This window comes from Portunus trituberculatus, chromosome 40 (genome assembly GCF_017591435.1).
Source record: "Portunus trituberculatus isolate SZX2019 chromosome 40, ASM1759143v1, whole genome shotgun sequence".
NCBI classification, from domain to species: domain Eukaryota; kingdom Metazoa; phylum Arthropoda; class Malacostraca; order Decapoda; family Portunidae; genus Portunus; species Portunus trituberculatus.
This window is the reverse complement of record NC_059294.1, coordinates 15,692,902-15,706,945: the sequence shown is the minus strand read 5'-3', so window position 1 is coordinate 15,706,945 and position 14,044 is coordinate 15,692,902. Positions and strand designations below refer to the sequence as shown.

The following is a 14,044-nucleotide window of genomic DNA, read 5'->3' as shown; positions in this document are numbered from 1 at the left end:
TGTGTGTGTGTTTCACTGTTTGATCTGCTGCAGTCTCTGACGAGACAGCCAGACGTTACCCTACGGAACGAGCTCAGAGCTCATTATTTCCGATCTTCGGATAGGCCTGAGACCAGGCACACACCACACACCGGGACAACAAGGTCAAAACTCCTCGATTTACATCCCATACCTACTCACTGCTAGGTGAACAGGGGCTACACGTGAAAGGAGACACACCCAAATATCTCCACCCGGCCGGGGAATCAAACCCCGGTCCTCTGGCTTGTGAAGCCAGCACTCTAACCACTGAGCTACCGGGTGTGTGTGTGTGTGTGTGTGTGTGTGTGTGTGTGTGTGTGTGTGTAATTTAGCGTACAAAAAATGTGTAGCACAGTGTCAAATAGATTATGTTGGTGTTAAGATCATAGAGTTTGTGGCCAGAAAAGGTCTTTTCACTGATATGCCAAGAAATTTTAGATACAGTGCGCCGGAAATTCAGCAAAAAAAAAAAAAAAAAATCAAATTGCAGCAATGTGTCTATGATTAGGGAACGTGCACCAATGTAAGCATTCAAGGTAACGTGAAGTGTGGCAATGAGTGTCACGAATGTATCGGGTAATGAAGAAAAAATATTAGTGAACAGCGAGTTTGTTGTGAGCGCTTTGTGAAGATGGCGAAGAAGCGAGTAAAATTATGGAGGGCGACGCAAAAAGAGTTGTAGAAGAGCGTCATGAGAGGAGGAACAGAAAGAAGAGGAATGAAAGTGAGTGAAAAAGAGTAAGAGGTGAAGGGAAGAAAAGGATGTTGATGACCAAGTGACGTGATATGATGAGGGGCTGAACGACAGGGATGACGAGGCGCCGCTGTAAGATTGACAGAATTCTGTGTACTGGAAATTCAATGTCTGCTCTGTTTTTCTACTTTATTTCTTTCTCGCTGTTTTGCAGTATTGAAAAAAGAAATAGAAATTTTCAATTACTCACCCTTTTACTTGATGCCGGGTGCAATGAGTTAGTTTTGCCCTATGTTAGTCTCTCTCTCTCTCTCTCTCTCTCTCTCTCTCTCTCTCTCTCTCTCTCTCTCTCTCTCTTTCTCTCTGTTTTTTTGGTTTTATGTGTAACCTGACATATTGATGTTTCTTTCTTTCTTTCTTTCTTTCTTTTATTTTTTTCTTTCTTCGTTTACTCATATATCTCTTTGTTTGTTTAATAAATTTTATTTGTTGTTTTGAGGGCAGTGTATAATTATGACGGTGATGAGAACAGTGCCATAATGTCGCTAATGTGTACAGGTCGCCGCTACACGAAGCGCTGTCACACTGCGATGAGTGCCTCTCACCATCCTGCAGTAAGGCAACCTCCTCATTATGATTTATTTCTTATAAAAACACGACTGTTGCTGCGAGTAGCAGTATAATTAATCTTATTATTTTCTTCAGACAAATTTACTGTTTGTGTCTGATAGAGGCGTGTTTCATATGCTCTGTCAAACCATTTTGGCATGGTACTCATCGTTTCATTCAATTTTAGTGAAGAGTATTGCGAAGTTGTTCCCAACGTTGTTGTATGTGAATAAATTTGCGGCAGTTATTTGGAAATCTCAAAAAATCAAGTTGACTGCATGGTAATAAATAATTAAAAACGCATAAGATTTTGTTTATGAAAATTGCTAAGTAGATAAATGATTAAAACGTTAAAATGATGCAAACGTCCACTGATGATATCACGAAGTGCAATGTTCAGCTATTGAATCGTGATATATATTTATGTGTGTATATATATATATATATATATATATATATATATATATATATATATATATATATATATATATATATATATATATATATATATGTGTGTGTGTGTGTGTGTGTGTATATATATATATATATATATATATATATATATATATATATATATATATATATATATATATATATATATATATATATATATAATTGTATCTGTAATGCATTAGAATTTTCTGACCAATAGAAATAGGAATAGTTAGATTCACGTCTGTGTCTGGGCACTTGATGATATGGTTAGTTACGTTTCAGTTAGGCATCCAAAATAGCATTTCTAAAATCAATGAGGTAATATTAATTTGTGATATATACAATGTACGTACTTGACTATGTTTCATAATATTATAATTAAATCGTTATGAAAAATGTACACATATGTATTGAAGCACATCACTACAAGCAGCAGTGTAGGAGGCAGTTGCCAGCTATCGCAAAACATGTCTTTGTCGTGTTGAGTGTTGTCGATAGTAGCTGAGTGTAGGAGTCATCATGGACGTGCTGCTGTCAGGGGGGCGTTGTTGCTGGTTGCAGCTCTGCGAGTGCGTCGGTTCAGCATGAAGCAGATAAATGCTTCACGAGAAGGTATTTTCTGCCTTTTACAAATTTCATTATGTGATTTGAAATTTGTACCGAATTTGAACCCCGTTTTGTACTACCTTATTTTTGATGTATGATATTTTTGAGAAGGAAGAAAAGCAAAATTTGTTGAACATTTTCATTGCTCTACTGCAACCATTATATAGGGAATATTGGATAGATTTACACTCAATATTTTCATATTTACTGATAGTTTTTATTAATCCTAATATTTTTTTTTTATTTTCATATTTTAAGAGACATTTCACAATAATGAACTGCTGTAATAAGTCCATACTTACAAACATACTTCAGGAGTAAGTCCTCCTTGCTGAGGCCACTGACACGCTTGTACCCTGTGGGTGAAGAAAATACGCGCAATCATGTCATTAAGGCAATTAGTGTGAAGTTGTTGAAACATAAATAGTGTTTGGGTCGTTAAGTTTGTAATCGTCATAGCAAAATGCAAATTGGCTTCCTTAGTTTCCAGTTGGTCAGTAATTTTATTTCATTATCGCATGTTCATGACTATGCAGAAGGAGGAGGAGGAATGGGAGGAGAAGGAGGAAGAGGTTTTGGTGGTGGTGATGGTGGTGGTGGTCTCTCATATACCAAAGGTTGTTTTCAAAAGCTATTTCACATATTCATAACTTTTCTGTTGCTTGAAAAAAATAATTCGCACTCAAATATTGGGTCTAACTTTTTTTTTTTTTTTGCCTTAATAACACGTTCTTTGTACTTAGTCCTCTCTTTCGAATTTTTGGAATGAGTTACTGGTAAAAGACAAAATTATCACAGATATAAGTAATCTTTCATCTTTTACGTATATTCACTATTACATTTTTTTCATGTGAAAAGATTCACAACACACAGAATCTCCAGGTTATCAGTAAGGGACGAATTTTCCATCAACTTGACACCGTTAATGAAGAGCGAGGCCCCTGAACCACCGCACTCCTGCAGTCCCCTTGGCGTGGCGGTGACAGCGGCCTCGCCGGTCACGCAGTTCGTCTCAACAAGTACAGTCTGTAAACTTGCACATTGGTAAAACACCCTTATGATATGTATTTATAAATGAAAGCACGAACAGATAGATTCATGTATATGTACAGAACAATAAACTGATTAGCTAACCACAAAAATACTGTGTATAGAATATAATATGACGAATGGTTAATGTGGACGATAAAACTACATCGGAAAAATAATAAATGTTAAAAAATGTGGAGGGAACCATTACTAGAGGCACAAAGGAAAAATTGTAAATTAAAAACGCGCTGCACGATAACACTGACAAATGGCAAACTTGATACACGCCACCGTTTGGGTTACACAATAAACCAGACTTCGCACGTAGCTAGCAACTCATCATGACCTTGAAACCAGAGCTACATAGATGCATACATCACACACACACACACACACACACACACACACACACACACACACACACTGAAGACCATTGTAGACTTAAAGCGACATACCTGTCACACACACACACACACACACACACACACTCTCTCTCTCTCTCTCTCTCCTCAAGGCTCATTATAGCTTAACTGCAGCGTCATGCCAATTTATCAAAAACAATGTAAAATAAATAACCAGCTTAGTCCAGCAATCTCCTCCCTTCCCCACACCCATTCCTCCTCCTCCTCCTCCTCCTCCTCCTCCTGTGTCTCCGTCCTTCATGCTTTGTACTCATTTTCACTGCCATCAGTTCCACTTGCAATCTAGACTTCCATCATCATCATCATCATCATCATCATCATCATCATCATCATCAACAGCTTGGTCATAATCGTCGCCATCATCTTCCCTCCGGACAGGTTTTTTTTTTTTCTTTTCCTTTGTATTGTTTGAAGCATCAATGTTTCTCTACTTCTTTTGTCTTCTCTTGTTATTGTTGTCGTCTCTCTCTCTCTCTCTCTCTCTCTGTCTCTTTTGTTTATCTGTTTTGCTTATTTCTTCGTCCTCTTCGTCCTTTCTTTCACGACACCAAGTTGTTCTCAGATTTTTTTTAAGTACATGAGGGGAAGCGATGACAAAGAAAAAACAGGATAAAAGAAAAATACGAAAAAGAACACGAAAAGAAAATAGATGAAGGGAAGTAAGAAAATGTTTTTTCTTATAAAATGCTTCTTCTGTCTGACTGTGGCTGTTTGTCCGGCTATCTGTCTATCTATGTATCTATCAAGCTGCCTGTCTGTAGCTCACCCTTACCCCCTCTCTCTCTCTCTCTCTCTCTCTCTCTCTCTCTCTCTCTCTCTCTCTCTCTCTCTCTCTCTCTCTCTCTCTCTCTCTCTCTCTCTCTCTCTCTCACACACACACACACACACACACACACACACACACACACACACACACACACACACACACACACACACACACACACACACACACACACACACACACACACACACACACATATACATCTAGGTGTCCAAGTATATGCTTACACACGTGCACACGCCAACATTATGCTTACAGCACACCCATTATCGTTAACATTAATCCACCCACACCAACCCGACATGGACACAACCACACGCCTACACCCCACCCACATCCATATCCTCATCCACACACACACACACACAGAGAGAGAGAGAGAGAGAGAGAGAGAGAGAGAGAGAGAGAGAGAGAGAGAGAGAGAGCAGTTGCGACAGATAGACGAGAAAACATGCAACAAAAGCAATAAGAGGAAGGAAGGAATTAGCAGACTGATGATAAATATAGTGGATTGAAGAAGAGACAAAAAATATATGACGAAAGGTAGGTAGAGTAAAGATAGCTTTAAATACTGCGAATGAGGCGAGACGGAGTGACGCTGGGACAGGCTGGCTGTGCGCTGGTGACGGTCGCTCTCTAGAAATAGCAGAGTCAGCCGACAGCGCTGCATCAACCGTCGGGACACGGTCATCTCTTCTTCCTCTTCATCCTCCTCTCGCTCCTCCTCCTTTTCCTTTACCTCATTTTCCTGCAGGTGCTACGGTTCTCTGCAGAAGGGAAGGTGCTTAGGTGTATACGGATCTCCAGTAATACGTGAAGTGAGGTTTGTGTCATGTACTAGAGACGTGTTTCTGTTGTGGAGGGAGAAGTAAGTGATTTGTATTCGCTGCGCCCTCATTCTGAAACGCTTTGCTCTCTCACTACGACCAATTTCAAAGCCACAGAGATGATTAGACGGATTCTTAAGAGTGTTTCTCCTGTTAATGCTGTAGACACCTTGTTGATATGTCACTAGAACCACAAGCATAACCTTGATTAAAAAAAAAAAGAACAAGTAAAATTCAATTAGAAAATTTTTTGGATTTCTAAGATAAAGGAGGTGCGAGGAGAGGCGTTTCAGAATATGAACCGTGGTGTGGTGGTTACATGAGTGCGTGATGTGGTAGGCAGAGTTGTGTGGCAATTTAATGGTGTTGTGTTGGGTCTGAATTGCTTGTTTCCGTGTGATAACTGACTGTGGTTGTATGGTGGTGGTGATGGTAGTGGTGGTGGTGAATGTTGCTGTTGTAGACGTGCGTGTGTATTTGTAGTAATTCATTGGTTGTATGTGTCTAGTGATGACGATAGGTGATGATGATAGGAGGTATAGAAGGGTTGTATGGTGTGGTGTGCAGTAGTGTGGTGGTAGTGGTGGTAGTGGTTGTGGTGGTGTTTGAGTGTGTGTTGTGGATTGTAGTTGCATTGGATGGTGTGCTATGGTGTGTGATGGTGAAAGACTAGATGACCGTGTGTGTGTGTGTGTGTGTGTGTGTGTGTGTAGCTGAAGGTAGTCAGTGTAGTATGAAGTGGTAGTGGATGGTGGTTGTGAGGTGCTGGGTGTCGAGTTTATGTGGGAGGAGGAGGAGGAGGAGGTGGTGGTGGTGGTGGAGGTGAGGCACTAGATCGGGTTGTTTTTTTCTTTTTTTTTCTTGTTTTGTCAGGTTACGCAGTGAAGGAATGTGTCATGTTATTCTTCATATGTGTTATTAACAGGCAGATATAGACAGGTATAAAGAAGGAAACGGATATATCGATAGACGCTCCCTTAACGAGAGAGAGAGAGAGAGAGAGAGAGAGAGAGAGAGAGAGAGAGAGAGAGAGAGAGAGAGAGAGAGAGAGAGAGAGAGAGAGAGAGAGAGAGAGAGAGAGAGAGAGAGAGAGAGAGAGAGAGAGAGAGAGAGAGAGAGAGAGAGAGAGAGAGAGAGAGAGAGAGAGAGAGAGAGAGAGAGAGAGAGAGAGAGAGAGAGAGAGAGAGAAACTGCAGGATAGACAGACAGGCTGAGACGATGACAAACAGGAAGGAGTAGGAGATAAAAACACGTTTATTTCATTATGTACATAAATACATACATAATTATTGCATGCAGACAGGTACATACACTTACACAGTAAAGCAAGCGGACAAACAGACAGACGAATAATTATCCAATCCTTCAGTCATATAGTGAGTTAATCATACAAACACAGTTACAATCAACCATTCATACAGTCAGTCATGCAAGCAGCCACACAATCAACCAGTCAATCAGTTATACAGTGAATACGCTAGTCAGACAGATAAGTGGACAAACGTAATCAGACAAACAGTTAGACAGACAGATAGACAGGTTACCAGACAGACAGGAATTTGACTCATGCTATTATAAAACGTTTCTCTCGACTCGACTCCACCCTCACCTGCTGATTCTGTGTAGCGTTTTGTGATACAGAAAAAGTCACACACACACACACACACACACACACACACGTCACATTGTTCTTATGTCGCGCTCTTCTGTCGTCTTTCTTCCTGGTTCGTCGACTCGAGTTACGTGTTCACTCGGTGCTTCTTTCGATTCGAGTCAGTGTTCGGGGAGTCATTGTTCTTCAAGCGCAAAGCCAGCACTCTGTTTCGATTCAGTTATGTCGGTCAGTCCTCGTTATCTGAGTCGATGTTTACTGTAGTCGATGTTTGTCAAGAGTCAGTATTTGATGTTCACCAGAGTCATTGTTTGTGTCTTTCCTTTAGACATATACTGTCAGATTATTAAAAGGTTTCGACGACAAACTTAAAAGCGTCTGTGTTAGTTGAAGTGTTTTGTTTCATTGTATCCATTAGCTAATGTTTACCAGAGTTTGATTATTTATTTGTAATTTTTTTCCGCTCCATTAACATTGAGTTTATTCAGTATTTATGTGTGGCTGAAATAGTTTTCAGTGTTCAGTTGCGTTCAAATGATTTCTGTAGAGGTTTATGGTTATTTTTCCCTATTGGTTTGTGTTTACTCGAGTCAGCATTATACATCACCTGATGTTCAGGTGAGTCAGTGAAGTGAATTCCAGAGGTAGTACCAGAATTATTAAGAATCAGTGTTGCCATGAGCGGGTGTTACCTTTTGAAAAAATTTTGACTCAGCGTCATTCCGTGTGGGGTTTGTTTTTACGGAGGTTTCAAAGTAGGTGAGCAGCACGGCCTTAGCAACCACAGACACGCACTCAGCACTCAGCATTGTCCCGCAGACGACCTTCAGACGGACCTGCGCAGCACAAGGTCAAGCAGTCTGGCTCCTCCACCTCACCCTCCTTCGCGCACTCACTCCCACACACTCACCCTCCCTCCAGCATTCCCTCCTACATCCCCTCCCTTCCTCTCCTCCCCTCCCCTTCTACTTCCATCCTCGCTCACTATCCCACCTTCTTCCCCTCGCCCATTCCACTAACCCCACCACTGGTTCCCTCACTTCCACCTTCCGTGCAGTCTCCCTCCCCTTCCCTCCCCTCCTCGTCAATGTCCCACCACCAACCCTCCTTCGGAATACACACACACACACTCTCTCTCTCTCTCTCTCTCTCTCTCTCTCTCTTATTTATTATTATTATAATTTTTATCATTATTATTATTATTATTATTATTATTATTATTATTATTATTATTGACACTAGCAATACAGATGGTATTATTATTATTATTATTATTATTATTATTATTATTATTATTATTATTATTATTATTATTAGTAGTAGTAGTAGTAGTAGTACTATTAGTAGTAGTACTATTAGTAGTAGTAATGATCATTAACATTACGTCATAATTACTGGTTGGACTGTTTTAACTTTTCTACCTGTAATTATTTAGGTCTCAGAGAGCTGAATTTCTAGACACAGTAGAGGCAGCACACTTACCCAGTAGTCATTCAACGCCAGCAAGAATTTCGCTTCCTTGCCAGAGAGCATCAAAAACATGATAAACGAGCAGTAATGTGAGGCAAAAAAAAAAAAATAAATAAATAAATAAAAAAACGTAGTGTGAGAGATGAGGGGAGTGGGCCACAAATAAGGGATGCGGACACCTGCCTTGTGGGGGTACTGACGCAGGTGTCTTGTTCAGTATTGTTGTACTTGTATTTTCTGAATTTTTGTAGCACTTACCTAGCCTGAAAGGGAAGTATGAAACAGATCTACAGCAGACACTTCCAGTCTCTCAGCCGTTGTCCTCTTGCTACGGTTTGAATGCATTCAAGCGCGTGTCGGGTTGACTGAAGCGCTGCTACCATGCTGCTTATTCCTTAGCGTGAATTTTTTTATATTGTACGTACAGCTTAATAACTGGTAAGGTGGGGAAGGTGATCAGCGACGCAAAAGAGATGGAGGAGGCTGGGGACAGCAGCACTCCGAGGCTGCGATATGTGTGTGTCGAAGTGCAAGGCATTTGTGTTGTTTTGTGTGTGTGTCTGCAAGTAAGCATTCTATTGTTTTTCATGATTGACGGCACACACACACAAACACACACAGACAGACAGACAGACAGACAGACAGACAGACATACAGACAGACAGACGGACACACACACACAGAGAGAGAGAGAGAGAGAGAGAGAGAGAGAGAGAGAGAGAGAGAGACACACACACACACACACACAATATCCTGCTCCGAATCATCCGGCGAGACACCCTCCCACGCCGCGGCCCGTGTCGTGGCGGCCTGCATCGCCGGCGCAGCTTTGGTTCTCCTTGTCTGAGGCCGTGCCAGCCGTCCTCCACAGGTGGTCTACCAGCTGCAAGAATAGGGGAAAGCACCGTATTTTGGCATCAGTACGCGCCACCCGCCACTATCCCCCACCGCCGCCGCCGCCGCCGCCGCCACGGCTAGCGCCACCTCCCCCACCTTTACCCTCACCACCACCGCCACCAAGTCTGGAGCGCCAGTCGTCTCGTACTACAGTGACGGCCGGTCACGCGCGCTGTGTGTCCCGGCCGGTCGGCATCGTGCAACCCTGTGTGCCTGAGTGCAGCCCAGGTGTCGTGCCGAGCAGCGTATTGCCTCCCCACTTTTCTGCCGCAGTGTTCGACTGTTCCACCAGTATCCCTCTCCTTCTCCTTCTCCTCCTGTTGTTTGAATTTCTGCTGCTTTTACTATGTCAGATATTGTCGACTCTAGTGTCAGTGGCCGACCGAAACTGTGACACTTGTAGTGATAGCAGTGGTTGTTACTCTCAATGCAGCGTATATCAGGAGGGCCCTAGCGGTGTCCTGTGCAGAGGCAGCAGCAGCAACACAGTGCCACGCCGAGCGGGGAGGAGGAGGAGGAGGAGGAAGGAGGCTGTGCTGCCAACACTCCTGGGTGGCGGGAGGGAAAACAAAGAAGTGAAGGAGAAAGAAAAAGTTATAGAGAATGATGGAGGAGTGAAGGTGAAGGAAGGTGACGGAAGATTGTCTGTGGGAGGCTCGGCCGCAGGAGAAGGAAAGAAAGGTGGGCGTGGGCGGAGTGAGCCATGCGCCCCGCCCACAGTCATGCTGTTCGACCCACCCACCAACAACACCGACCATGTGCCGCCCACCGCCCTCGCGACCCTAGCACCCGCCCAAGCACAAGGTAGGTTCGAGGTGTCCTTCAGACCTGTCGGGTTCTTCTGTGTTATTGCAACGGTAGAGGTCAGGAGCAACAGGTCGGGGGAGTGGAGGGGAGGGGGGGAGGGATTTATAACTTGTCCGGGAAGGGAATCGGCGGCAGGTCGGGGTAGATAGGACGGCCTGGGTGTGCAGCAGCAGTGTGATCGGTGCTGCATGCATTGAGGCGACTGACATTCGTGTCATGAGGTCAAAAAATATAATAAACATTTCCTGTTTTTTATAATTTTTTAGTGTATATTTCGTGACGAGCTATATTTACAGCGAGAACCAGTTTTGTCGTCATTAAGGGTAATTTGAGAATAATATCGTCTGTTCCTACCACAGTGCAATGACTCCATGCAGGACATGTTAAATCATCGAGCTGTTCGCTTAGTCACCTCGGTAAGGGCCAGTTAGTAGGGACAACCTGACGAGCCTTGCCGCCATGCGCTGCCGCGAGCAAGTGTGGCCCACACGGAAAGTGATTGACGTGAGGGATGCGGCGCATCTGAGTGGCGGACGGGGGTGTGTCTGGCCGGTATGACTGCAGGGAAGAGTAACTGTAGGCACTATGATATTAACTAGACGTGAGTATATGAAATGATACACTGATCTCCGTGACGCAAGTAAGGCTATTTATGTTCATATCTGTACAGCCCAGGTAAAGATCAGTGAGGTGCACGGGTTACTGAGAACGGTTGCCTGTGTTGGTCAGACTGTCGATGGCGACTGGTGTTGTCATGTGACGTGCAGGCTGCTTAGAGGTTAAAGCTCGCCAGCCATGTGTGTGGGCGAGGCAGCGGTGACATGTGAGCTGCAGGCGTGACGCGAGGGGCGGGTACATGCACACTGCTCCTCTGATGTGATTCATACTTGGCTGTGAAATGGAAAAAAAAAAAATCAATAAATAAATGGTAACTGAGTAACTTCTGTACGTCAAACTAAAAGTTATTGATTATATTGTTTAGAGAAGACATGAAGTATATAGTTTTCTTGATGTTGGGTGGTGCACTGTGTGGTATAGGCATCGTAACATGGGGAAGCAAGATGTAGGCACTCAAGTGAACAGTGGTGCATGTGTGTGGTGTCTTACTATCTTACAAAGGCCTTTCGATGTAACATTATACTCTTGTATACTTATTCTTATTTCTTTTTGTGTTTGAGAATTGTCTTTATCATCAGAGAAAGAGAGAGAGAGAGAGAGAGAGAGAGAGAGAGAGAGAGAGAGAGAGAGAGAGAAATATGTTATCACCCTCATCAACACCCTTGGTTTCTGGAGGATTGGTGAAAGACGAGGTCAACAAAAGGTGTTTTGCCGCTACACCAAACATCTGAATAAATGAGAGTAAGAACTGAACAGGTGCATCATCCCTCTTATGTTTGGCCATGACTCTTTAACACTCACTCATGCCGGGCACCACCACCGCATGCTTACCTCATCTCCTCATCATCGCTGACCACTTCTTTGTTCTCAGATTAGTTGATGATCTCTCACTTTTTATTTTTTTCCTCTCCAAAGCCTTAACATTTTCAACCTCCAACGCATCACTAAGCTGCTGCTCCTCCTCCTCCTCCTCCTCCTCCTCCTCCTCCTCCTCTCCTGTTCTCGCCTTGTTTATATTCAATCGAAGACTACGTGAGAGAGAGAGAGAGAGAGAGAGAGAGAGAGAGAGAGAGAGAGAGAGAGAGAGAGAGAGAGAGAGAGAGACTGAAAGCAAGACATGACAAGTGAAGTAGTTCCGCAACAAGCAGACAGCAGGTGGGCTCAGTCAGACAAGAAGGGCGGGAGGGCTGATGGGTGGGTTGGCGGATGGGTGTAGTGCGGGGGGAGGGTAGACGAAGGTGTTGACACGCAGGCAGAGAAGTAAGGAAGATGGCAGAGACAAGCGAGCAGGTTAATGTAAAAGTAGAAGAGGTATGGAAAGCGAGCAGACAGACTGGAGAAGAGCAAACACAAAGGTAAACAGCAGCACGACGATACAATGGCGGTCTTGTGTACACCTGCAGAATAACTTAACACCGTTTATTCAGGTGTGCATGTGTGTGTGTGTGTGTGTGTGTGTGTGTGTGTGTGTGTGTGTGTGTGTGTGTGTTATTCACCACCACCACGGTCGCCTACTGGTCACCCAGCTCAGAGCTCATAGACCGATCTTCGGGTAGGACTAAAACCACACAACACACTCCACACACCGGGAAAGCGAGGCCACAATCCCTCGAGTTACATCCCGTTCCTATTTACTGCTAGGTGAACAGGGGCCACACATTAAGAGGCTTGTCCTTTTGCCTCGCCGATTCCCGGGACTCGAACCCGGACCCTCTCGGTTGGGAGCCTAGCGTGCTAACCACTACACTACGTGGTGTGTGTGTGTGTGTGTGTGTGTGTGTGTGTGTGTGTGTCCGTCCGTCCGTCCGTTCGTCCGTCCTTTTCGGTGTACGCGTGTAATTCACGACGGTCTTCTACTGGTCACCCAGCCAATCTTCCCCATTACGGAGCGAGCTCAGAGCTCATAGACCGATCTTCGGATAGGACTGAGACCACAACACACACTCCACACATCGGGAAAGCGAAGCCACAACCCCTCGAGTTACATCCCGTACCTATTTACTGCTAGGTGAACAGGGGCTACACATTAAGAGGCTTGCCAATTTGCCTCGCCGCTTACCGGGACTCGAACCCGGACCCTCTCGATTGTGAGTCGAGCGTGCTAACCACTACACTACGCCGTGTGCGTTTGTGCAAGCGTCTGTCTGTACATAAATCGTTGTCGTCTGACATTCCCTTATACTTTTCTAATTGCTGCATCCTCGTGTCAGTGCGTCAACACACACACACACACACACACACACACACACACTCACGCCCGGTAGCTCAGTGGTTAGAGCACTGGCTTCACAAGCCAGAGGACCGGGCTTCGATTCCCCGGCCGGATGGAGATATTTGGGTGTCTCCTTTCACGTGTAGCCCCGGTTCACCTAGCAGTGAGTAGGTACGGGATGTAAATCGAGGAGTTGTGACCTTGTTGTCCCGGTGTGTGGTGTGTGCCTGGTCTCAGGCCTATCCGAAGATCGGAAATAATGAGCTCTGAGCTCGTTCCGTAGGGTAACGTCTGGCTGTCTCGTCAGAGACTGCAGCAGACCAAACAGTGAAACACACACACACACACACACACTTTATGTAATAGTGAATTATGAGGAACATCATACATACTCTTGTGTAATTACACATTGCATGCATCCAACGTAGATAAGTGCGTGTATTAATAGTTTCTTGAAAAAAAATAATGCATGAATAGTTATGCGCAAGATAATATTTTAATCAATGACTAGCTCCCAGAAGTAGTGTTGTTATCAGTAATCAGGATTATGGGAGTTCTCTGGGTGAAGCACCTCGCTGGCAGGGCGCTCGCCTGACCTGGGTGTGACCCTCCCGGACCTGTAAGCTTACTCCTCCACACACTTGCCGTCTGGCCAGCACAGTGGCAGGCACCACCCTGCCCCGCTCCGCACGCAGGCAGGCATTTTTCTGACCTCCCTCTGGTCACAGCTTGACCCCGCCACCGCCCTCCAGGTGCCTCACCAAGATGTGGGTCACCGGCAGCGGGACGAGGGCAACATCACACCTGTCCCTGTCATGAGGGGTAGGGGCGGGGCGGATTGGCCGCATGGGCGGGGCGTTGCCTCCACATGTTCTCAGCCCCTATAAATTCCATCATTATTCAACTTTTTGTCATGAAATCCCGACTGATGCCACTTGTCATACCGCATACATGAACTCCATTCCTGGTGTCTCCTCCGGAGCGGCTTAGGCAGGAGAGGCTCG

At 44.5% G+C, this 14,044-nt stretch overlaps 1 protein-coding gene across 1 annotated transcript in view; it reads left to right on the top strand.

The window, feature by feature from the left end:
• Positions 1 to 14,044, top strand: part of LOC123515850 — an 81,171-nt gene that overhangs the window by 19,269 nt on the left and 47,858 nt on the right. The window contains exons 4-5 of the mRNA XM_045274737.1: positions 7,856 to 7,886; positions 9,282 to 10,207. Coding sequence (XP_045130672.1) covers positions 7,856 to 7,886; positions 9,282 to 10,207 — 957 coding nt within the window. The remainder of the gene's footprint in view (positions 1 to 7,855; positions 7,887 to 9,281; positions 10,208 to 14,044) is intronic.